We start from the raw sequence: 26090 nt of genomic DNA on the forward strand, positions 1-26090 counted from the left end.
CTCTTGCTGTTCTGGCTTCTGGGATTCAGAATATTTTTTTACTTGTTTTCCTCCTCCAAAAACTAGGTACGTCTTATGGTCTGGTGCGTCAGAGCGAAAAATACGGTATTTACACAATGGGCTAATTCCAGGATTCTCCTGTAGGCCAATCAGGTTGTGGATTCCCTTCCACCTGGAGCTGGATTGGGTGGCTCCAGGTGGACTGGGACAAATCAGACTGCTGCCTTTTGGATCCTATTCAACTCAGTACATAACAATTATCATTATTATTCTTCATTGATAAATTAGAAGCACACAGAGTAAGACAAGAAACAAGAAAGAAGAAACAGGAAATAGTACCCACGTAGAAAACAAAACAGAGAAAAAAGACAGTGTACATTGCCAAAAAAAGGGGGGGGAATGTTACTGTAGTTAACCTAATGTAGCATTTATATAAATGAATTCCCATACTTGAAAGCTCCTGCGCTTGCTGAGCCAAAGCCTTCAGCAGAGCAAATGTGCAGCTACTGCCACCTCTCCTTTGGTTGCTCTGCTGACGTCATAGCAGCAGCAAAATGCCTCATCCAAGGCCATGGGTGTGTGAGAGGGAAGGGGGTGGGGATGCCATAACCCCACACACCATCCATGGGCCTCTTGTAAGAGCCCAAACAGGCCAAATCAAGCCACCGTAAGCATAAAGCTTTTTTTTGGCAGCTCAGAGTGTGTTGCAGAGAGTTTGAGGACACTGTGTCCCAGCCAGGGCCTAAGATGAGCTGACGGGCAGGCCAGCAGGAGTCTGGGGCTGTGCCAGGGAGAGGGAATCTGTGGCTGCTTTCACATGTTGCTGGACTCCCAGCTCCCCCTCAGGCCCAGCCGGCATTGCTGGCCACTGGGCTGGCCTTGCAGGCCTCCCCATTTGTCCCGCAAAGGCCTGTTTTCACGAAGTCACACCCAATGCGATGCCAAGTAGAGACACAGCAGCAGGAGGCTGGAGTGAACATCCCACACGTCAGTTCAATCCTGCTTAGGGCAGCATCTCTGCCCCTCCCCATGGGCCAACTTTGACAGGTGGGCAGGAGGACCACTCACCTGACAGGTGTGTGGTCCTCTTGCCTGCAGGGATGGGAGAAAGACCTGGCTCAACAGATTTGTAGTCCAGCAACATTCAGAGATCCATCAGTTCAATGTCCCTGGGTTATGTGACCGTCTCCCTAGAGCAGAAGTAGCATGAAACAGCTTTGTATTCAACAACATTGCCCAAAGGCAATATGGAGGGCAGGCAAGTCAATCTGCTCACCTGCCTTCAATTTGCAACTAGCCTGGTACCCAAGCTACCTGCCCCTGTATGGTAGGCGACAATATTTTTTAACTAGCTTGCTATGAAGCTAGGGGCTTGCATTTCCATGTTGCTAGTCTTCCAGCAGGCTAGTAAATAATTTTGCGGGTTCCTTATGTGGGCTTGTTTAGGATATGTATTTGATGCCATCCACCACTTTCAGCTAAGATTGAGTATATCCACACCTGTGGCTACTTAGCCTCAAGCGAGAGATTTTTGAAAGATGATTAGGCATGTGCCAAGAAAGTGGTGCAGATTTTCAAATCAATTTGTATATTACTGTAGAACAACACAAACATCCATACCCGTAACAGCTGGCTACTAGCAGGTCAGGAAGGAGGATTCTAAGCCGAGCCTTTTCCCTGACATGCTGATTTTCTACATGCGGGGATTTGGTTTGTCGTCCCATAGTTGAGACCTATAGGCTATACTGAAAAACTCCAACTCATAAGTCGTTTGAAGCCTTTTATTTGTTTTCTTTTTGGACACCTAACATTTTCAGAATATTGTTTTTAACAACCAATTAATCCAACAGGGAGGATCATGCCGATTGCAGCAGCTACCCCAAACAGAGCTATGGAGACGGCTTTTGCAGCTGCTCCTGCAACAAAGGAACAAGGAGTTAGTGTCTACTGAGCTGACTCATGGGTGCAAAGGCTTTGCCCTAAGAACATAGCAAGTGGTCTTATTATACTGGAAGACAGACTGTTCATCTAGCCTAGTGTTGTCAGGTCCGACTGGCAGCAGCTCATCTTAGGGCAGAGGATCTCTGCAATCATCACCTGCTCTTCAAAGCTTTAAATGGAGACAGAGACCAGAGACGGAACCTGCTTGGGACCGTTGCGCATGCAAAATGTGTTTCACCACTGAGTTCTATTCCCTCCCCAATGAACTATCATGAAACACAATCTCTCCAAAGTTTATACGTTACCAATTCCAGGTTGTATTATTAGCATTTACTTTACGTTTGGGGGTGACAACAGTGGCAAGGTTTTTGGAGTGTGTTTTTAATCTGTTTTTGAAGAAGATGATTTTCAGCATGCCCTGATTTCAAGTCAAGTACCTGCAGACAAGGCTGGTTCAAAATTTCAGCAGCCCATGGGACAAATGTGTGTCACCCGCAGCAGAGCACTCTAGCTGCCAGCTGGGACGCTTGGTATCTGCCTGAAGATGCCAACCCCCCTCCCCATCCCACCTTCTTCTCTCCACATGGTCTGGATCCTTGGTATCTACCCAAAGTTACCAACCTCCCTCTCCCGCAACACACAGTCCCTGCTGTGATATCTGGGCCAGTGAAGACCAGATACTTATTCCTGTCAAAGTGGCATTCCACAGGTTGAGATGATGGCCGAGGCTTTACCTGATGAAGAGTGGCCTGCTATCTGGGATACAGCATGGTGATCTGCAGACCTCTTCCGCTGATATGCTGAAAGACAGGCACACCCCGGTTGTTAGGAAGCAATCAAACATTACACAAGAGGAAAACAATGGAGTTGTTCCTACACCCACCACCACAGATGATGTGTGTTAAGTCCACATTACATTCTAGCACATGGGTAGGCAAACTAAGGCCCGGGGGCTGGATCTGGCCCAATCGCCTTCTAAATCCGGCCCGCAGACAGTCCAGGAATCAGCATGGTTTTACATGAGTAGAATGTGTCCTTTTATTTAAAATGCATCTCTGGGTTATTTGTGGAGCATAGGAATTCGTTCATTTCCCCCCCAAAATTATAGTCCGGTCCCCCACAAGGTCTGAAGGTCAGTGGACCGGCCGCCTGCTGAAAAAGTTTGCTGACCCCTGTTCTAGCATAACACTTTGGTGTCCTTAGAAATGGGACCATTATTTGAGCAGAAGCCATGTTTTCAAGAAGTGGGGAGGTAGAAAGGTTTTCCTGTATCTCTGGGAAGTGAAAACAGCCCTTTTCAAGTCCAGGGGTGCAAAGTCGAATAAAATATGGGGGGCAGGTAAGCCCCACCCCACATAACCACAAGATACAGCAAACAATCACCATTTGAATGGCAATCTCCATCCATTTTAGGGAGGCCCGGCCCTCTCAAATATTATTTGGGGGTGTGCGAAGGTACCTCAGCCCTTAGGAGTTGACCAAAGGCATCATCAGGTCAAATATCTTGTTCTCTTTTTCAATTACATTTTATTAAGTTTCAACATTTTTAACATGTACAATCAAAACAATTTCAACTTAACCTGAAACTGTTCTTAACCTGAAGAACCACTTTAGCTAATGGGGCCTCCTGCTGCCGCCGCACCGCCGGAGCCTGATTTCTGTTCTTATCCTGAAGCAAAGTTCTTAACCTGAAGCACTATTTCTGGGTTAGCGGAGTCTGTAACCTGAAGCGTATGTAACCCGAGGTACCACTGTACTGTGAGTTCATCATACCATATACCAAGCATCCTGTTCTCAGAGGCCACCCAAGATGTCCACAGGAAGCCCCAAAAGCACAGGAACATTCTCCGCAACTGCAATTCCCAGCAACAGGTTTTCAGAGTTTTTGAGTCACTCTGACAGTGGAGACCAAACACAGCCATTGTGGCAAACGCACACCCACATCCCTCCCATAATTTGCATTCGCTGGGATGCCACCGAGGTTTTTGCATTACAAGGGAGAAAAACTTCTCCTGGATAGGCAGAATGCCTGCCTGATCCAGGAAGGACATGCCAACGGTCTGAGTGACCGGCTTACCTTTGGCTTCAAGAGCGTAGGGTTGAGATGTCACCTGCCCCCCCTGCAGTTGGCGGGCCCACACCCGGAGCACCTCGTTGAGGGGGTAACGGCAGCGCAGGGTCAGCCTGGAGAGAAAAGCCAGACCTGTACTCTTACACAAGCCATGTGGTCCATTCCAGCACCACCACCAGAAGAAGAAAAGGACAGCATCTCTTGTGGAACATTTTAATCACAGAGCCGCCTCACCTGTACTGGGAGTCCCTGGTTATAACTGGACTTGCTTCCGGAATCAACTCTCTCCTGAAGGTCACTTCGTTCTCGTATACCAAGTAGTTACCGTCAAACTGAAGGGCAGAGAAGAAATTCAGTGCAGGGGGGGGCTCCATAGTTGGGGAACCCCGAGTTGCAGAATTGTCTCCCTTACAGAGGTGTGTCTGGCCCCTTCATTATGTTGTTTCCATCTGAAGACGCACCCCTTTACACCCTGGTCTCTTGACTGTAGGTAATTTTATTACTGTTGTTGTTGAACTCATAAGCCACCTTTCTGCCAGCCAAGGCGATTTACACTAAAACCACTCAATAAAACGAAGAATGACGAGAGTCCTCCCAGGCCAAATGGGAGCCAATGGTATGTGTTTTCCTTGGCCTGTGGCTCCTTTGCTTCTGCCACCATTATTGGTCTTTAGCAGGTCTTTAGCAGCCCCAAGGAAGGTGTTGAGGAGGTGCCTCAACATTGGTGGCGGTGGTTAATAATACTGTTAATACTATTACTACTAAATAGTATTATTACTAAATACTATTTTGCTACTAAATTTGTTACTCGCCCTCCACCAGTGGGTCCCAGGGCAGGTTACAAATTTACAATTAAAAGCAATTTACATGGATTACAGTGACAGGAATTGAAAACATGTGTCTCAAGTGTATCTGGCCCAGGTAAAGAAGTGTGTCTTCAGCATTTGTCCAAAGCTGTAGAGTTCTGTCAGGAGCTGGTGGTACGGCTGCTCCCTGCCCTAGGAGCTACCTACCCTCCTTGTGGTGCCACAAGAAGCCACTGGGAAAGAGAAGAGGGCCTTGGACTCATCAGCAGCCACTGGCCCACAATTCTTGTCCCGTAGGTGGGTTTTCCTGGGGTCCAAATCTGGCTTTGTGTCCAGGCCGAGGACCGTGGCCATTATGGTTCCATTGGGGAGACACACTGCAGGAAGAAAGAGAAAATGCAGCAAGCTGCCTTTTACTGAATCAGACCATTGGGTCCATCTGACTTAGCATTGTCAACACTGACCCTCACACCTCAGACAGGGTCCTAGAGTCCTCCTGTCTCCTTCCCAAAGCCTGGTTAGCACTTGCCCAGCTTTGGGATGGAGGAAGAAGGGCTCTAGGACCCTGCCAGAGCCTTATGCCTGCTTCCCAAAGCCCAACACCTCCTTTACATCTGGCTTTGGGAAGGTGGCATGAGGACTGGCCTCACACAGGGCACCATTTTACCAAGCATGGTAATTTTTTGTTAGAGAGGGGTCAGCCAAAGTTGTTGAGCTTTTTGGGGGAACATTATGAGGGGCAGAACTCCGCTCCCTGCCCCTGCTGCAGACAGAGCAGATACTCTACCAAGCTAAGGTCCATCTCCAAAATTATTGTTCATCACTTTCTACAAGAAATCTCTCCACTTTTGCCCCTGGCCCTGCCTGCTACAAGCCCACCCTGCTTCCATCAGGGAATGTGGGCCTTGGGTTGAAACAGGTTGCCAAACAAACCTTACTCTACACAAAATGGAACCGGCATGCCAAATTCCTTACCAAGCAGTTTTCCAGTAGGGAAAATACAGCCAATGGGGAACGCCACCAGTACCGCCGACGTCTTGTTGTCCCTCAGGGTGAAGTCGAGCCGGGCAGTTAGTCCTTGGAGGGAGATATCCTGCAGCGACACACACAAACTCACATCACACATATCCTATCGGGTCGGCTCCCGCGTCAACTCAAGGCCAAAAGTGGTGGCAGGAGCCTTCCCCCAGCTCAGGCCTACCTCATACACTAAGCCAGGTGCCAAAAAGGGGACTGAGAGGTAGTAGTAGCTGCCGTCATCTTGCACAGTGTAGTTCTGCGATGTGGCCAATTCATTTGTCAGTTGCAAATTCCCCACATACGGGACCCAGTAGCGATCCAAGTTTCCACGGGTCATTACCAGTCCAATCCTCCCCGTCTCACAGAAGCCTTCGAAGGTTGGAAGAACTGAAGAATGGTAGGTGAGGAAGAGGGCATCACCAAATATATCTTGCTACATATACAGAAGATGTTACAAGGCACAGCCTCTCCCAAAACACACAGTTTTGCAACAACTGAGATTTACTTGCGAGAGGGGCCATCTTCTCCACAGAGATTCCAGACTTAATTGAATACATTTTATTAGGAATCTTTGTGGTCTCTTTCAGCGATAGGCAACGTGGACACCCTCAAGACGCTGTCAACGACAGCTCCTGTGGTTCCTGACCATTGTTCATGCTGGCCAAGGAGTGTCCAAAATCTAGAGAGCACCATGTTGGGTATCCCTAATCTATTATAATGCTTGCAATTACATTGTGCATTTTTTGGGCACACCTGCATGAAATAACTTAAGAGCAGTTCTGCAAGGTGAGGAGGCCAGAGGCCCCTATTCTTATTTCAAGGGCTTAAAACATACAGATGATAAGCACAAACCTAAAAGCAAAAAGGTTTCATATGAGGGAACAAGGCTGTCACTATACATTTAAAGGCTCCCTGATAGAATCCTGGGAACTGTAGTTCATTAAGGGTGCTGGGAAATGTAGCCCTCGGAGAGGGTGAGCTACAGTTCCAAAGACTTTTTGGGAGGAAACCACATGCTTGAAATGTGCTTCAGACATATGGTGCGTACACAGCTCAAATATTTCCAAACTATTGCTTATTTCTAAGAATATCTGTACAGATGTAATTTACACTTGATAGGCAATCGTACTAGATTGACTGAGCAACACTGCATTCCTTCCCATGTATATATTTTAAACTGCTTTGAAAGACAGATACTTCAAAGCCCCTCCCTCTGCTCCAGCAGACTCACCAACATCAGGGACATCACATTCAATTACCCCAGGGTAGGTGAAAGGCTTGCCCTTTGGGTTCAGGTTGAAGGTGTATTCTAGCCGCAGGGTGTATCTTCTGATGTTGTCATACAGGTACTGGAGAAGAGAAGGGCCTGTTCACAGCACAAAGAAAGCTGGAAGCCCCTCCACCCCTAAGGTTACGAATTCGAATCTCCCATCATTCTCTCCATCCAGCTTGTTATCAGCATGACACTATTTTTTTTTTTTAACTGTGATGCACTCTACATGGGGCCACCTTTGAAGGGCATTCTGAAACTTCAGGTGGTGCAGCCAAAACATTAACCGGGACTGGTTTTATAGGGAGCACAGTCGTACCTCGGAAGTCGAACAGAATCCGTTCCGGAAGTCCGTTCGACTTCCAAAGCACAGCCTCCGATTGGCTGAAGGAAGTTCTTGCAGCCAATCGGAAGCCCTGTCGGATGTTCAGCTTCCGAAGGAACGTTCAAAAACTGGAAAAATTACTTCCGGTTTTCGATTGTTTGGGAAGCAGAATGTTTGACGCCCAAGGCGTTCGGGAGCCGAGGTACGACTGTATGTGACTTGCTCGCTACAGTAGCCTCACCGATTACTGGCTAGTTCCCAGGCACGATTCAGAGTATGGGTTGTGAGCTCTACAAACACAATTTGAGAACAGGTTATTCGGAAGACTGTGTTCTCCCATAGCAGCCTGCCTGGGTTTAAGCTGCTTGGGAGAAGGCCATCTTTTAAATAAATAATAATATTGCCTCTCCCACCAACATCTGAGGCTCATTTGGCAAGAACTCAAGAGGATGGGATGCAGGTGGCGCTGTGGGTTAAACCACAGAGCCTAGGACTTGCCCATCAGAAGGTCGGCGGTTCGAATCCCCACGACGGGGTGAGCTCCCGTTGCTCGGTCCCTGCTCCTGCCAACCTAGCAGTTCGAAAGCATGTCCAAGTGCAAGTAGATAAATAGGTACTGCTCCGGCAGGAAAGTAAACGGCGCTTCCGTGCGCTGCTCTGGCTCACCAGAAGTGGCTTAGTCATGCTGGCCACATGACCCGGAAGCTGTACGCCGGCTCTCTCGGCCAATAAAGCGAGATGAGCGCCACAACCCCAGAGTCGGCCACGACTGGACCTAATGGTCAGGAGTACCTTTACCTTTACCAAGAGAGGACCCTCTCAGTGGCTATTCTCAGGCTCTGCAACTCCTTGCCATGAGAGGCTTTGCTAGTTCAGTTGTAGGAAGTCGCCTTGTACCGAGTCACACCGTGGTTCCACCCAGCTCAATACTGTCTACACTGACTGGCAGTAGCTCTTGAGGGTTTCAGGGAGGGCCCTACCTGGAGTTGCCAGGATTCAAACCAGGAACCTTCTGCATGAAAAACAGTTACTCTGCTACTGACTTAAGGCCTTTCCCCATGCCTTCTGCTACCAGGCAAATACATGTTTGTTTAAACCAGTATTTGGCCCATAAGCAGACTTGTAAATAAAATAGTTGGTTTAACTTCTTGTTAAAACTAGTGTTTTACCTACTATGGTTAAAGGTACCCCTGCCCGTACGGGCCAGTCGTGTCCGACTCTAGGGTTGCGTGCTCATCTCGCTCAAGAGGCCAGGAGCCGGTGCCGTCCAAAGACACTTCCGGGTCACGTGGCCAGCGTGACAAAGCTGCAGCTGGCGAGCCAGCGCAGCACACGGAACGCCGTTTACCTTCCCACTATAAAGCGGTACCTATTTATCTACTTGCACTTAAGGGTGCTTTCAAACTGCTAGGTGGGCAGGAGCTGGGACCGAACGACGGGAGCTCACCCCGCCACGGGGATTCGAACCACCGACCATGCGATCCTAGGCGCTGAGGTTTTACCCACAGCGCCACCCGCGTCCCTCTACTATGGTTATGGATAGCCAAATTACAATTGGGAAGGTCTCTTGTTTGTTTGTGTGATGGAGAAGAAATGTAAGCTATTCTAGAAAAGGGGTGGGAACCTCAGGTCCCCAGGGGCCGAACGTGGCCCTCAGCAATCCATGCCACATCCTTCACAGGCCTTATACCCCAAGCGCTTTTGTCTAGCTGGAATATCCTGTACTTAAATTCTGCTTTCCTGGATAGAGGACAGATGGGCGTAGTAGAAACGAAGCTGCTGTACCAAGGCAAAGTTTACCTTCATCAAGATTGCTCAGAAGGAGAATGCTAAAGGACAAGAGCCCAGAGTAAATGCAAAAAGGTCCTTGACTACCTTCCCTGAATGGAAGAACTGCTACACCTTGCCTCAAAAGCTCAGCAAACACACACATTCTAGTCTTTCTCTTTCACAAGACTGTAATTTCCCTGCTCAAGATCTACTTTGCAGCAATGAGGACTAGTCTCTTATCATGGGCCTCTGAAAACTATACTCTGCACACACACACCCTGGCTGCCTGTGCAACAGAAACAATCCTTCAAAGCTGACGGCAAGTTAGGCCCCTACCTCCTGCTCCACCAGGGGGTCAGTGAAAGGGACCTGCAGGATGAAGACCCTCGTGTTGTTGGGGTTGAGGGCTTCTCCCAGGCCGAAACCATGCCCTTTGAGCTCTGCGGGCGTTAAGGCCTTGCCGCCAACCGTGATGGTGACCAGCTCCAAGTCTGGGAGGAAGTTGCCTAGGCTGATGTCAAAGTAACCTCTCTCAGCGACTGTGTCTGGAAGAGAGATGGTGCATTGGGTAGTAGTTGGCGTCAAGTTGAGGCGGAGACAAAAGCAGCTTTCGAAACTCCCATTGTCCGGCGCATTTTGTGACAGGGAATCTCATTAGTGCGAGCAGTTTCTGAGCTCTAGGTGCAGTGCTGCGCCCAATATTTCAGATTAAAACTGCAGAGTGGAAGGAAAGGGGGAGCTTTTCCTGCCTCCCCACTTCCAGCTACTTTCTGAAAACTGGAGAAGAGACCTCCTTAAGAATATTAGGGGAGTGGGCAGGGGAAGGACTAGACCATGTGAAAAATGAACACAATATTTAGCTGCAGTTCATTCATTTTCAGCATTGTATTCTTGTTATATAAAAAAAGTGTGCCTGACATTCCATTGTTGCACCTATAACCTAGCTTTAAGGTGCCACTTAGCTCCTAGCTTTCATATCTCAGTTTCTAACACTGGGAAAAATTGTCCCCCACAGCTCCACTTCCCCCAAGAGAAGGAAAGTTTGCAAGGGCTTATGACCAACGGTAGCCCACATGGTTCCTTCAGATGTGCTTTACTCCCATCAGCATGGCCAGTCCTCAGAGTCAATAGGAGCTGAAGTCAGGATGGGCGCCATGTTGGCTGGGAATATTCTAGAAACCTTGCCAAGGCCCATTCTTTGTACCACAATGTTCACTGTTCCCCCCTGTGTACATATTGTGGGGGAGGAGAGCTGTGAAAGAAAGAAAGAAAGAAAGAAAGAAAGAAAGAAAGAAAGAAAGAAAGAAAGAAAGAAAAGCATCTGGCAACCAATGCGCCCCTTTGGTTTCAGATAGTACAGTGGTACCTCAGGTTACAAACACCTCAGGTTACAGACTCCGCTAACCCAGAAGTAGTACCTCAGGTTAAGAACTTTACCTCAGGATGAGAACAGAAATTGTGCAGTGGCAATGGGAGGCCCCATTAGCTAAAGTGGTACCTCAGGTTAAGAACAGACCTCCAGAACGAATTAAGTTTGTAACCAGAGGTACCACTGTACAGGGGTACAAGAGTCTAAAAAGCCTGGTACGCAAATTTTCACAGCCCTCTAGCAGCTATGGGGGCTCATTTACCAGAAGTATTTAGTGTTACCTCTGGAAATGCATACTACTCGATTCTGACCAAACTAAGCCTCCTAGATCAAAATATACGTCAGGTGGTGTGCTATTTGTGAAATATACTGGCATTATTTTCAGCTCTCCTACCCCACCAATAGGGTTGCATCCACCTAAGCTAGTGTTTGTTGACCCACTGGAATTAATGGACCTATTTGAGCCACAGCCATTCATTTCAACGGGCCTACTCTGAGTAGGGCTAACATTGACTACAACCCCACAGGGCTTCATAGCATGGCATATAAACATCATGTCTGCCCTCAGGCTTTTGCAGGTGCGAACAACATGGGCTCGAGTATAACCACCCCGGTGCTGTCATTAGTGCAGATCATCACGAATGCACAGTAAGAAGGACATCTGGAGGGAACCTCTAAAACTGCATTGAGTATGGATGGGTGCATTCATTTTATGTGGTGCTTTTTTAAAAGACACACTAAAAAGCGGACAAGCAAAGGATCAGGAAGCAAAGAAGGGTGAGATGGATGGCTAAGGCAACGTTCAGCTTGCTAGGACGCAACTAGGATTTCAGATGTGAACGCGATTTCTCTTGCCTAGACAGGGGCATATTTCAAGCTCCGAGAGGAAGGAAGAACAAGGCCTCAGCTTACTGTCAGTCAGCACAGGTGCATGAGGAGCAAACGGTGTGCGGATGGCCTTGAAGCTGCGGTGGCGTGTCCGGTCACTCTCGTCTCCCTGCCACCTGCGGTCCAACAGCAGCTTTATACTGTAGGTGGTGCCATACTGGTTGTCAATCACGTCACTCTGGAAGCAAAAAGTGGAGGGGGATGTTAAAAATGATTCCTGCTTGAAACGCTAGAGAAGATGCTGCTGCTGCCAGTCAGTGGGAACAATATTAAACTAGATGGAGTCCGGTACCAGCTCTGTATAAGAAGCAACCCTTTAGAAGCAACCCTAGCATTAATCCCCCCACCCCCAGAGTCTATTAACCTCCCCACTCACCATCTGCAGATAGACTTGCAAAATGCTGCAGGGACAGATTGCTGCCAGACATTAGGATAAACATTTTAACGGTGAGAGAAAGTTTAAGGAATGGCGTAAGAGCAAAAAGAAGTCTTCCTTGGAGGGCAGCCAGATTTTCTTCGTTGGAAGAATATTAGCTACGGCTGTGCCAAAAATAATAATAAATTCTCCAATTTCTCAAAAGGTTATTTCTTCTGCAAAAGGGGAGATGCCAGGGATTGAACCTGTGACCTTCAGATGCTCTAACACTGAGCTATAGCCCTTTCCAAAACAGCAGATACTGACCTCCATGAGACCTCCTGGGGCCCCAATGGGCACTGTGATGCTGAAGAATTTGGTGTCCGCCAGGAAGCTGTATCCATTTGTCAGGATGGTGGCTGCGTCAATCACACGCCCATCCAAGCCCATCTCAACAGCTTCATCTCTATACAGATTAGGGAATCTCACCAGGGATGGCAAAATCCGCGGGGTCCCCCACCTTAAGGTGGTGGTGGTGAAAATTGGGAGATCTGCAAGAGACAGAGATTCCCTTTGTTATTGGCACTGCATCACATCATGAAGGGTTCGCCAAAGATGTGAGCCAAATTTGAAAGGTGGGAGGGACCTCGCAATCACCTGGTGTCACAATGGGGTCAGTTGATTAGATGCTTTGAAGTCCCCCGAAATTGGGACTTCAAAGCACCCCACAGGGCTTCCAAAGAGCCCTGCATGATGCTTTAAAGCAGGGTTTCCCAAACTCAGGTCTCCAGCTGTTTTTGGACTACAATTCCCATCATCCCTGACCACTGGTCCTGCTAGCTAGGGATCATGGGAGTTGTAGTCCAAAAACAGCTGGAGACCTGAGTTCAGGAAACACTGTCTAAGCCTGCTTTCTTCAGTCATTTGCTGTGCAGAGCGAGTTTGCCTTTGATCCTGTGGGGAATTTGCTCACCCAGCTCAGCCAACAGGCTTCGGCTCTAACATCCAAATAGATTTCACTGTCCCCGTATCCATTGCACCCAGATTTTGATGCCACTGCAGACAGAGCACATAGTCACAGCAAAATGAGAATCTTCAGCAGCATGCAAAGCAGAGGTAAATGCCCTGGAATCGATGCCAGACATTAAGAATAGGGACAAGTCTATTGAAAAAGAGTGCCGTCATCTTTAATCCATTAAAACAGAGCTGGGCAAGGGCCGCATTCCCTTATATACTGCCTTCTGGGGGCCACATGGGGGGGGAGCCAGAGACAGGAGTAGGAGGAGGAACAGGGATAACTGTGTTTTTTGCCACACACACACACACACATACACACACACACACATATACACACACAAAAGAGGTTTACAGGTACATATATATCTCCATAGTAGCAGACAAACAAGAGACATCACTGCTCAAGGTTACTTCCCATCCCAGAAAAAACACACGAGGCAGCTGGTGAGAGGGGCATGACCTGCAAAGAGTCCCCCAAGGGCCAGGTAGGAAGGCCTGGAGGGCCAGATCCGGCCCCTGACTAAGTCCCAGTGTTAAATGTCGAAGGCAATGCAAAAGCAGAGAGACTCACTGATGGGGCAGGCAAGAGCGGTGTCTACCATGAGGATCATCCAGGCCTGCTTGTAGAAGACTGTGGCCCGTGCCACCTCCACTTCCAGGCCCTCGACCTGCAGAGGAAATTGACAATAAGGATGTACGGTTAAAGCTCCAGCACTGAAACCTAGCAGGGCAGGCAGGCAGCAACACCATTAGGGAAGGACTTCATTTGTCATTATTATCTTCCTCATTCCCCAGCCCCAGGGTGGGTTACAGCATTAAAATCCAACATTAAAAATGGTTTAAAACAACCCTTAGCCCTCCAGATGCTGAGTTCTTAACCGGCCGCATGGCTGGGGAACCTGCAGCCCTCTGGACACGACTGAACCACAACTCCCATCAGCCCCAGCAAGCATGGCCAATAGCCAGGGATGAGTGGAGTTGTAGTCCAGCAATGTTTGGATGGCCACAGGCTCCACACCCCAGATCTGATAATTGTATGGACTCACTTAAAACCCCCAAAATGCTTTATATATATAATTTTTATTAAATTTTCTGTTTTAGAATTTAAAATACTCATTTTACATCCTTAAGATATCAATGACTTCCCTTCTCTTTCCATGTTTCATTTTACACAACATAAAGTCCCTGCATCTTTTACAAAAACGGTACCATTCAGTATTTAGAAGAAGAAGAAGAAGAGTTTGGATTTGATAACCCGCTTTATCACTACCCAAAGGAATTTCAAAGCGGCTAACATTCTTCTTTCCCTTCCTCCCCCACAACAATCACTCTGTGAGGTGAGTGGGGCTGAAAGACTTCAAAGAAATGTGACTGGCCCAAGGTCACCCAGCAGCTGCATGTGGAGGGTTCCATTATTGCATCCATCAAAAACTGTTGAATTTATCTTAATGCTGCCAGCATTTTCAGCTGCATACTGTTATTTCCCATATATTCAATAAACGTTTCCAATCTTCTTTAAACGGATGTTCTTGTTTCGTTTTGTGGGGGGGGGACAAAGTGCTTTAGAGCACTTGCTGCGCTCTTTTGCGAGTGCACTGCTGATGCAAGTTAAGTGGAAAATTATTTAATTAGGAATGTGAATCGCAGTGACCCAGAGGGCAAGGGTATCTGAGCTAGTCTGGTTCTTTTCACTAAGGAATGCCATCTCCCTTCCGGCACCAAACACTGAGCACCACACCATAGTTAGGCAGTTTGCTTGGTAGCCATTAATCCTTCCTAACACAGACACAGATGTTTTCTCTCTCTTTTTCCTTACCAGGGATACTTCAGTCTGCTGGGTTCCGTAGGGAGTGCGGAAAAGGACGCGGGTAGCCGTGGTGTTGACGCCGTAGCCCAAGGCATGTGCTTCGGTGGCCATCATGTTCTGCAGGGAGCCGTTCTGATAGTGGAATGCCACCTGCCACACCTGGTTCACAGCCCCTTGGGCCTACAAAAGGCAAACCCACGTGGGGAGAGTTTAAACAGCGACTGGAATCAACCCACTTGCCTTCCCAATGACACACAGGGCCTCTGGGCTGGGGCAGGTACCTCAGAAAGGTCACTTTGGTGTTGCTAATACAGCAGCCGGCCTTCACCCCCGGAAGCGCACTCCATTGTCTCTCGAGACAGACGGATGCCAGCCACAACTCCCATGAGGTTCCGCTAGCTTGGCCAATGGTGAGGGATGATGGGACTTGTAGTCCAGCATCTCAAGGGTCCCCCCATACCCAATGGGAGAGGGCCAATGGAGGACATTTTGGTGCCTAAGTCAGAAAACAAGATAGTGCCCTCCCCACAGAAGCTGACCAGGTTGACTGTTTGGCTGGGCTGGGAAAAGGGCAGAGCCATTCACTGCCCCAGAGGGCATTAGCTGGCTTAGAGGGCGCATGGCCAACAGCCTGGCACACACCCACAGCTCTGTCGTCCAATACCTTGCAAATATTCTCCACCTCTCGGCATCTGCTGCCCGAAAGAGCAGCTACCTCACGTGGTCTAATGGTAGGGCTGACTCTGGACAACACTAGCTCATTATTTACTTCCCTGAAGAGATCCATCCAGCCTTCTTCTGCTTCTCCCTTATCAAGAGTATCTTCTACTGCCCCCTTCGTCCCTCAAAATCCTTACCACAGGCCACACTGCAATCCAGTCTTCATTCAGAGCCTCGCTAGCTATTCCTGGGACTGCCCGTCGGACGGAGACCTGCAACCACAGCCCTGTGTTAGTCCATAAGAGCATCCAGTACAGAACTCTCAAGGTGCAGTTCCCAAGAGCCATGACAGAGATGGTCAGATCTGGGAGCACCATTCTTCTCTAGATCTGAAAGATTGCCTTCGCTAACACATCCCCCGCCTGCACTTTTATGAATAGCTCCACCCTGCTCATAAGCTCAATTGCAAGATCAAGCAGCTGTGCAGGCAGGAGATGGGGCCTTCTCGGTGGTGGCCCCATTTTCAGTGGTTGCTGGTGCCCATTTGGAACCAGTAGGGCAGAAAGCAGGGAGGCCAAGAATAGGAGAATCCAGAACCAATGATAGAAGAGCCAACCAATTCCAGTTTTCATAGAATTGTAGAGTTGGAAGGGGGGCTGAGAACCAGCTTGTCCAGCCCCCCCCCCCCCGCAGTGCAGGAACATGCAGTTGCCCCATAAGGGGATGAAACCTGCAACCTTGCCATTATTAGCACCACGCTAACCAGCCAAGCCATCCAGTTTCATTCTCTGAGTTGTACAAGGGCTATACAGACTAAAGAGCATGAACTTCCTCTCAAGTGATTTGCACACTGTTACTTCGCTACCGGCTTTCAAAAGGGTCTTGGGAAGGGGGAACCTTTTTTGAAATGCTTTTTTCTTAAAATGGCAGCAGGAAGCTCACAGTGGTATGTTGCAAGTCTGTGCGCTGCGCTTAAGCTGCTGCTTTAAATGATTGTTTATTGAAATGCAATATACTGCATTTCTAATTACCTTATGCAAGAGCTTTGTCCTTGCAATACTTAAAACTATCAATAAAAATAGATAGGAGCAAGGGAGCCAGCTCAATAGTTTGCCACTCAAAATCAGTCTTCCTTCCACCTCCACTCACCTCCATGTAGTTTTCCTCACAGACGATCTCGCGGGGGCTCCATGGGGCACCAAGGGGGCAGTTCATAAAGACGTCGTAAGTGGCCGTCAAGTTCGCTGGACTGGTTACCTCCACCTGGAGCTGGAGGCTGAACTCCTGGTCAAACTGGACAGAAAGGAAATCTCATTTTCTCCCCCACTTTTCAAGTTCGTCCCCTCAGTAGCAATTGCCTGCCCTAGGCTGCATCCATACCATAACATTCAAAGCACGCTGATACCATTTTAAATGGCCACGATTTCCCCCAAATAATTCTGGGAGCTGTAGTTTGTTAAGGGTGCTGAGAGTTTTTAGGGGACCCCTCATCCCCTCCAAGTACTACAATTCCCAAAGCGGTTTAACAGTCAGAACCTCTTCACAGGAAACTCTGGGAGTGGTAGTTCTGTGAAGGGAACTACAACTCTAAGAATCCTGTGGGTGAAATCATGACTATTTAAAGCGGTATTATAGTGCTCAGCTTGTACGGTGTGAACGTGGCCTAACACTCTTGAACTTTTTATCTCCGCATGAACGACAAAATCACCATTGTGGGCACTGCCATGTTTTGGGGTTTTTTTGTTTGTTGTTTTGTTGTTATTAAGTTTCTGTGTTACAAACAGTGCTATTTTTCTAGAGAAAGAGGTGCCAAAACTCACCATGAACACCTCTTTCTCTTTGAATGGCAATGGCGCCTACCTGAGAAGTGCCAAAACTGAGTTCCGGTGAGTTCCACCTGAAAAAAGCCCTGGTTACAAATGTAAATTTCACCTTTCTTCAGCAGGCCACAAAGACCCATACTCTGGTTCCTCCATCCAGGAAGAAACATTACAAAGTTTAAGCACATTTCAGCCAGGCGAGAATGCTCCTTAAAAATGGCCGATCTGTGGTGGTGCTCTGGGGCAGATAAAGAGGATTAAAGGTAAAGGGTAAAGGGACCCCTGACCATTAGGTCCAGTCGTGGCCGACTCTGGGGTTGCGGCGCTCATCTCACTTTACTGGCTGAGGGAGCCGGCGTACAGCTTCCGGGTCATGTGGCCAGCATGACTAAGCCACTTCTGGCGAACCAGAGCAGCGCACGGAAACGCCATTTACCTTCCTGCTGGAGTGGTACCTATTGATCTACTTGCACTTTGACGTGCTTTTGAACTGCTAGGTTGGCAGGAGCAGGGACTGAGCAACAGGAGCTCACCCCATCACAGGGATTCGAACCGCCGACCTTCTGATGGGCAAGTCCTAGGCGCTGTGGTTTAACCCACAGCACCACCCGCATCCCTAAAGAGGATTAGAGAGCCGCATTTGGATCCTGGGCCTCACCTTGGCTTAACAGATGGGAAAGGGGGACAAATCACATGGCAGGTTCAGAGGTGCACAGATTCTCTCCTGCCTGCTGGCATTTGACACCAGCAACACTAGACCAGGGTTAACTTTAGCCGCACCCAGCAAAGTACCAGTACTTATCAGGCTGCACAAAGAGAGACGATGGCAATAGGATGAAACCCAAGTCCTGCCCATTTCCTGCTGTCAGTCAGTGTCGACAACACTGTGTTAGATGGACCAATGGTTTGACTTGGAATAAGGCCGCTCCCTCTGTTCCCCACTCCTATTTTGCCATGATCACATTGTAGGTCCTACAGCCTGACCCCTGCCCCTTCCGAAGGGTTTAGCAGCATAGCCGATCCTGTAACAGAGTTTTCCTGCCTGCCAGGGCCAGACTGAATTTGAGACTACCTGCCTGGGAAGCAGCAGAGTAAGATTTAAAAAATAAAAATAAAGTGCATTATGTATCCCGCACCATTAGTTGTGCCCCAGCTGTCGCACGATTTAAGCATGCCAGTTTGCTTTTTAAACAAGTTTACAAAGACACCATTAACACGAAAGTGAACCACCTGCTTACCGAATTGCGGACCGAACAGGCCAGGAAGGAAACTCTTATCTCAGGGTTGCCATACAAGTCGGTGCCACTGGTGAAGCCACACTGAGAGGCAACATGCCCCGTCACGGGGACGTGCTGTCTCTGCTCATCTATGGAGAAGAGGAAGGAGGTTAATTCTATCGGGTAAAAAAAAATCAGGACACACACACACACACACCACACAAACACCCTCCCAATAGACCTCCCTGCGTCATGCCTCAGCAGGGGTGCATGAACAGAGTACCCTGTTTCAGGCATCCAACAGGGATGGGTAAACATTTTGAGTCTGAGGGAAGCCTCAGGGCTGCCTTCCAAGGGCCACATGTGAGTGGTGGGCAGGGCCAGAGGTATGGGTGGGTGGAGTAAAGAATGCACATTTTAGCTCTGAATGGTAGGTGAATTTCTACACACACACACACACACACACACACACACACACACACTTCCCTATGCTCCATCCAGGAAGGCAAGAGGCATCGTCAGAATTCAGCGCCAGGCAATAAACACTCAAGGAGGGTACAACAGAGGGGAGGGGGTCCGAAGAGAGCCCCAAGGGCCAGGCAGGGATGCCCAATGGGCCACATCCAATTCCCTGAGCCTGAGGTTCGCCAGCCCCAGTTGACACGGTTTTCAGCAAGAAAATTTGCACTGGCAGAATTTCCTCCTCTTGTGCCGCTAACCAGCCGATTCAGTCTCTTGGCAATCCACTGGGGGAGGGGCTGATTCCATATGGCAGAAGTTACTCTGGTACCCCAAGATACCACTTACTTGTGATTTCCAGGGTTCAGTTTCAGCCACTAGTTAGCTTGGGGGGGGGAAGTAAAGAGTGCCTCTGAGCATGTGCAGAGAACTCCTTTCCTACCACAGGGAAATCACAGCCAGCCTTCGTGTGCCTGGGATCAGGAGTGAACCTTTGACCACAGCCTTCCCCGATATTCACTCCAGATGTTTTTGGACTACAACTCCCAGCAGGCATGCTGGCTCAGGCTGATGGGAGTTGTAGTCCAAAGGACCCAAAAGCACGATATCAAGAGGCGGCTGCCTTAGCACTTCTCCCTTTCAAGGGAAACACTCCGCACTTACTGAAGACGCTGTAATGCCACAAATTCTGGCCCAAGGCAGCCTTGTCCATCCATATCCAGAAATAACGGCCCCGACATTCTGTCCGCGCGGCACCTTCCGGGAAAGAAAATGTTTCTCTATCAAGGAAAGGCCCACAGACACTACTTATTCCAGCTGCCCTTCTGCCCCAACAAGCAGGCAAACACACTCCTCCCTCACATCCGCTTTAGGAGTGGAGTTCTGGATCTGGTCAGTAGGCTGGATCCTGATCCCCGCCCCCCGCCCTCCACAGACCACTTCGACAAAGCCGCAGGTCTCTCATCTCTGCTTTAGACACTACCGCCAGGGCTATACACACAGGAATCCAGTCACAGACCAGCAGATCCAAGTGCATACGGGTTGACAAAACAGTATCAAAGGGTACTGAATTCCACTGACTAATGCTAATTGTTGCATTAGGGAGCTGTGCTGTTCAAGAAACTCTGAGCAGACATGTTGGGGAGATGCCCAAAGTAGCTTTTTCCCAAAATACAGCCCGTGTTTCTCAAACTTGGGTCCCCAGCTGCTGTTGGACTACAAGTCCCATTATCCCTGACCACTGGTTCTGCTAGCTAGGAGTGATGGGATTTGTAGTCCGACCATAGCTGGGGACCCAAGTTTGAGAAACACTGAATACTGAAGCCGATATTTGCACCACACAAAGGAGATGGTGAGAATGAAGAACATTTGCCAACCCACCCACACCCTTCCCTCTTCGTTTTACTCTCAAGCGCATTGGCAGAAAGACCTGATGCTCACCTGGGGGGAAGGGTATCGACTCCACCGCTTGGGACAGACACATACAAAGCAGGGCTAACCTAAATAAGGAAACCAAGAGACAGAAATTGAATCAGTTTGGCTTTTACTTTAAGACACAGGACAGAGGTTATGAGAGCATCACACACCACAGCCCCATTTGAGTAGGGAAGGGTGCAAAATCAGCAACTGAGTAATATGATCTCTAGCTGTATGCATGCGTAGCCCCCTCTAACCTATGGAAAGATCCAAGGATCTTAGGACGGCAGAAGGTATTTTTATTAAAGATTTTCTTGGTTTAGAAAAGTATGCGCAATGTCTCTCTTTTTCTTTTTTCTTTTTCAAGTAACATTTTTTACAGATCAGTTTCATTTGTTGAGACATTAGGAAGAAAAGGGGGAAAGGTGAGTGGGGGTGGGGTCGGGTGGCGATGTTTCTATTTTACTTAATATATGTGGGGTTTTGTGTCAGTGTCGCTTGTGCAGATTCTCTGCTATTCACTTGTGTTCCTTTGGTGGTGAGAGAGGTTGGGATTCGCTTAGGGCAGGGGTCTGCAACCCGCGGCTCTGGAGCCGCATGTGGCTCTTTTACACCTTTGCTGCGGCTCCGGGGCGGATACTAGCGAGGGGAGGAGGCGCATTGTGTGCCCCGACACTCCCCACTGTGGCGGGCGCTGTACTGGCTGTGACGTCGCATGGGGTGGTGCGTGCGTTAGTCACGCACTGTCCCGACGTCACCTTCCCGCCCGCCCACCCACCCGCTACATTGTAAGGGGCATGTACGCTGGTCACTGCATTGAAAGGGGGCATGTACGCTGGTCACTGTTTTGAAGGGGAGTGAAGAACACACACACACACACAAAGGTAACTTGTTAATTTAACGTTTATTTCTATGAGGAGGAGTAATTCTGAGGGGTCAAACAAAGAAATAATAAAAAGTGACAAAAAAGTTATTTTTATAATGACGAGTTTTGCGACTCCCAGGTTTTTTTTCTTCGGAAACGGGTCCAAGTGGCTCTTTTTGTCTTAAAGGTTGCAGACCCCTGGCCTAGGGCATGGGTAGGCAAACTAAGGCCTAGGGGCCGAATCCGGCCCAATCACCTTCTCAATCCAGCCCGCGGACTATCCGGAAATCAGCGTGTTACATGAGTAGAATGTGTCCTTTTATTTAAAATGCATCTCTGGGTTATTTGTGGGGCATAGGAATTCGTTCATTTCCCCCTGCCCCCAAAATATAGTCCAGCCCCCCACAAGGTCTGAGGGACAGTGGACCGGCCCCCTGCTGAAAAAGTTTGCTGACCCCTGGCCTAGGGTGTGGTTGTTCATTTGTGATTGGCTGTGGTGATCATCATGTGTGATTGGGGTGGGTGGCTGTTTTGGATCAGGTTAGCCATATTGATGATGATGATGATGATGATTTATTTGTACCCCGCCCATCTGGCTGGGTTTCCCCAACCACTTTGGGCGGCTTCCAAGAAAGACCAAAAATACACTAAAATGTCACACATTAAAAACTTCGCTGAAGAGGGCTGCCTTCAGATGTCTTCTGAATGTCAGGTGGTTGTTATCATTGTCTTGTTGGGCTGTGTATGTGATAAAGGGGAGCCATACCGGGGTGAAGGAGTCTTCTTCTATTTGTCCCCGTGTCAGTTTCAGTTTATTGGTTAATTTTTCTAGTAGGGCTCTTTCCCATACTATCTGGTACCATTGGTCCATGCTTACTCCTGACAGGTCTCTCCAGTGTCTGGTTATGATGTTTCTGGCTGCTGAAAGTAGGTGGGCTATGAGTTCTTTGTGCTGTAAATGGAAATGTAAATATTGTCTTGGAAGATGTTTAGTAGGGCCAATTCTGGGGTGAAGGACAGCAGAAGGGAAGAGGACAAAATCCTATAAAACTGACTTCTTCCAACCTGGTGTCTCGCAGATGTTGATGTTTTGGACTACAAGTTCCATCAGCTGCAGCCATACTGCTGCTTGTGGCTGATGGGAGTTGTAGTCCAAAGCAAAAATCACACCTCAGGCTGGGAAACTTTCAGGTTTAAGGTTCAAAAAGGCATTCAAGCTTGAAGAAAGAAACCTTTTTTTAAAAAAACCACCCAACCCAACAGTTTACAGTATTTCTAATGTTCCTTCTCTAGAGGAAGAGTTGAGCACAGTATTGAAAATGCCAGGTGTCCAAATCTCAGAGTATTCAAAGAAGAGAAAGACTGTAAGCAACATTTTGAAATTTCAAGACCTGGGCTAACATCAGAACCCCAAGTTTGTACACGCTACACCTTTAAAGCCCATTTGAAGCCCATTTCCCCTCTCAAATAATTCCGAGCACTGCAGTTTGTTGGGAATTGCAATACTAAGAGGCTAACTACAGTGCTCAGTTCTTTGAGGAAAGTAATGTGCTTTAAAGTTATTGTGTGTACACAGCCTTAGAATAAAATCCCATTGAGAGAGTCAGCTGTGATGGCAGGAGTTAGAAAGGGCAGGGAGGGAAATAGAGAACCATGTACATACGGGATATAAATACAAGAAACTCAGTAGGAATAATTCCCAAATGAATACAGTATAGATTTGCAGTCTCAGTGGCTTCTTTTATTGCCTTTATGAAGTGTACAGCTTGAAATGCGATTTGCAGAAGCCCCTCTTTGTATTGCAAATACAAGTCTTCACATGCACTCTGAATTTCCTGTGTTATTTCTATTTTTAAAGCTGCTAGAGAGTTAGAGAACACGCCCGCCTCATAATGAAAAGCCCTCTCTAAGAGAGTCAGCTGAAGTCATATGACAAGTGTGCATGTCAGTAGGAGGGTATATTTCATGATTTCAGCTTTGCTGAATAAAATGATTGTTACGTGCATTTCTTATACTGAGTCAGACCATTGGTGCAGCTAGCTCAGTGATGTCTACACCGACGTGGGCTTGCCATACTTCCAGAAATTCCCATACATACACAGAATACTGTAGTTGGAAGCAGTGTCCGGGCAGAAATCGGCAAAATGTCTGGGCAAATCAGGACATACGGCAACCCATGTCAGCAATGTTGTTTTTGCTGGTTTTCCTTAAAAATAGCCAGTGGCGTAGCGTGGGTTGTCAGCACCCAGGGCAAGGCAAGTAATTTGTGCCCCCTAACCCGTGGATTTGCGCCCCCTAACCCCATGTTGCGCCCGGTGCGGCCGGCCCCCCCTACACCCCCCCACGCTACGCCAGTGAAAATAGCTCAGAAACATCTTTTTTTTGCAATTTTCCAAAAAAAAACCCCCAAAACTCAACAACTTTGGCTAAAAAAAACTCAACTATTGTGTCTGGATTTTCAGTTTCTGAAATATGGCAACCTTACCTTAAGGTTTGCAGAAATACTCATATATATATATACACACACACACACACACACACACACACACACACACACACACCCCTAATAACAACCCAACAGGCACTGAGCATGCTCGGGGTCTCAGGATGTTGACCATTGGGCAAAAGATTTCTGCATTGCAGGGGGTTGAACTAGATGACCCTCCGGGGTCCCTTCCAGCTCTACAGTTGTAAGATTCTATGACTAGGAAATGCAGCGCAAGAATGCTCTGATCCACAGCACAACCTTTTTATTACAGACCCGTTCTCTCTCTCTCCCCGATTAAGTGACGTGATTGTTTACTTAACAAGTATGGCTGTCTCCAAGGAGGAACTAGAAAACTTTGGGGGTCAAGTGAGCAGATTTTCAAACTCCATAGGAAACACATGAAGCTGCAGTAAAGTAAAGGTAAAGGGACCCCTGGCCATTAGGTCCAGTCGTGGCCGACTCTGGGGCTGCGGCGCTCATCTCGCTTTATTGGCCAAGGGAGCCTGCGTACAGCTTCCGGGTCGTGTTAACTAAGCTGCTTCTGGCGAACCAGAGCAGCGCACGGAAACGCCATTCACCTTCCCAGAATGGTACCTATTTATCTACTTGCACTTTGACGTGCTTTCGAACTGCTAGGTTGGCAGGATCAGGGACCGAGCAACGGAAGCTCACCCCGTCGCGGGGATTTGAACCGCTGACCTTCTGATCAGCAAGTCCTAGGCTCTGCGGGTTAACCCACAGCACCACCCGCGTCCCAAAGCTGCATTATGCAGAGTCAAAACCTTGGTCCATCCAGCTCTGTAGCGTCCACTCTGACTGGCAGCAGCTCTCCCGGGTTTCAGGTAGGAGCCTCTCCCAAAACCTACCTGGAGGTGCCAGAAATTGATGCTCTACCCTTTCCTCATAAAATGAAACTGGCTTCCATTGGGCTCACACCCCAAACCCACATGTAAAACAGGCATGATAGCCACTATACTATAGCACCCACAAATTCCAGGGGGACAGGAACTCTCCCCTAGTTAGGCAGTTAAAAGACTACATGAGCATAAAAAGTCCCTAAGTGTCCTCTCCCTACCAATAGATCAAGTACCAGTAGGGCAAAATGCTGTTACACCAGATAATTATTTACATAACCTTTCTAATCTAGAACACAACCTGATTTTTTTTACGATGAAGACCTCTCTTACAGAAAACAAACAACACTGCCCCCATGCCCAAAGATGTACTAAGAAAAATAAAATTGACTTACCCTACAAAGAATGGGGAAGACATGATTCTATTACTCTACTCTCTCCCCTGAGAGTTTCCCCAAGCAGCCTCCCACCCAAGTTGCCTCTCACTTGCAAATGATGAGAACACTTTATATTGTTTCCTGGTTCCAAACAGCGTATCTCACCTGCTCCTAGTCACACCATCAGGAGCTGTTAGGGAGGTTGTCCTAATTTCATACCTTTTGAACTAAATGGACTAACAGCATGCTGTGACTCAAGAGGAGATATGTACGGATTTACATTTTTACATGTTGTGTAATTGGGTTTTATACCTTGCGAACAGCTTAGGTGTCTATTTTGACTTTCAGTGGTAAAAGTAGTAATTGCCTTCTCCTGTTCCCACATTCTCTACTTCTTTTATTCTTCAGGAATTTACAAAACTTCTGCTTATAGGCTTGTGACTTCTTCTTTTCCCTCTCCCTGGGGAACCTCCTGCCCTGTGCCTTTCACAGACAGGAATTCAGCAGGTAAAGCTTTCCCCCTGCATTGAGATGCAGCTCAGGAAAAGCTTCTGCTGCTGAATTTCTGTCTATTAAATGCATGGGAGCGCTTACGAGGAAAAGAAGTTGGCTTACAGAAGATAAAACAGTAATGTCAAAAAAAGTTTACAGTACTTCTAACTGATTTTATCTTTATTGTGGCTTTTAAACTTTACTGTACTGACTATGGTGTTAAGCAGCATATAAATTGCTACAATAAATCCGTAAGATGCTTAAAAATATTAGGGTAGTATAAGGAGGCATCAGCTCTGTCAGCAGGTCTGTGCCTTGAATAGTGGCAATGCAGACAGACATCCAACAGGTGCAGTTTTGTTATCTCTGTGATGGCAAAAAACCAGCTCCAGCTTGACCCTTCTATACTGTATATCACATGCAATAAATATTAATTAATTTATGTATGGTGTTTTTCAACTGTGCTTCAGCTTATAATTGCAACCTGGTTTATAATATAAAACCAGTGGGTAAAAATAGCAACAACACATAGCGTCTTTAAAACAGCAACAATTTAAAAATTAAATGACCCGTCACAATAAAAATTACACTGGCCAGGTGGAAAAACAAGAAAGAAAAAGAAATAAGGGCAGGGAACCTGCTTCTTTAATAGTTGTCCAGAAGAAGAAATTCCAACAGGTGACACGCTACATTTACTAATTCCAGCTTCTGCATGACTGTTAAAGGTGCAATAGCCCTGGCATTTAAAAAAAACAAATCACCCCATTCAGTTAAAGTTAAACCAAAGAAGCCACATTGTGCGT

The 26090-nt window shown here is 47.7% G+C and overlaps 1 protein-coding gene across 4 annotated transcripts; it reads right to left on the bottom strand.

The window, feature by feature from the left end:
• Window positions 1–1767: 1767 nt before the first annotated feature.
• LOC309516834 (uncharacterized protein) lies at window positions 1768–25060 on the bottom strand. Of its 4 annotated transcripts, none has more exons than XM_082195780.1 (19): window positions 24961–25060; window positions 20236–20294; window positions 19459–19551; window positions 18358–18485; window positions 16449–16592; window positions 15497–15571; window positions 14649–14819; window positions 13404–13500; window positions 12143–12366; window positions 11485–11638; window positions 9540–9748; window positions 7070–7187; window positions 6020–6225; window positions 5794–5911; window positions 5026–5195; window positions 4247–4344; window positions 4019–4125; window positions 2676–2741; window positions 1768–1916 (listed from the first exon to the last, which is right to left on the bottom strand). In XM_082195780.1, exons 2-19 carry the CDS (start codon window positions 20276–20278, stop codon window positions 1828–1830), a joined length of 2310 nt encoding a protein of 769 aa, XP_082051906.1. In that variant the 5' UTR covers window positions 20279–20294; window positions 24961–25060; the 3' UTR covers window positions 1768–1827. The 4 variants fall into 4 exon arrangements, with proteins under 4 accessions (XP_082051906.1, XP_082051905.1, XP_082051908.1 ...); XM_082195779.1 differs by lacking the exon at window positions 24961–25060 and adding an exon at window positions 24814–24931; XM_082195782.1 differs by lacking the exons at window positions 18358–18485; window positions 19459–19551; window positions 20236–20294; window positions 24961–25060 and adding an exon at window positions 17778–17871.
• Window positions 25061–26090: the final 1030 nt, after the last annotated feature.

Source organism: Podarcis vaucheri (assembly GCF_965113315.1).
Source record: "Podarcis vaucheri genome assembly, chromosome: 13".
Taxonomy (NCBI): domain Eukaryota; kingdom Metazoa; phylum Chordata; class Lepidosauria; order Squamata; family Lacertidae; genus Podarcis; species Podarcis vaucheri.

Bases quoted from the DNA above. Each gene is read 5' to 3' on its own strand.
- LOC309516834 (XM_082195779.1), bottom strand. From the start codon at position 24,836: ATGTCTTCCCCATTCTTTGTAGG. The intron at 18,486-19,458 runs GTAAGTGCGGAG...TCTTCTCCATAG, and splicing joins GTGGCATTACAGCGTCTTCA to ATGAGCAGAGACAGCACGTC. The intron at 12,367-13,403 runs GTGAGTCTCTCT...TGTCTCTTGCAG, and splicing joins CGCTCTTGCCTGCCCCATCA to ATCTCCCAATTTTCACCACC.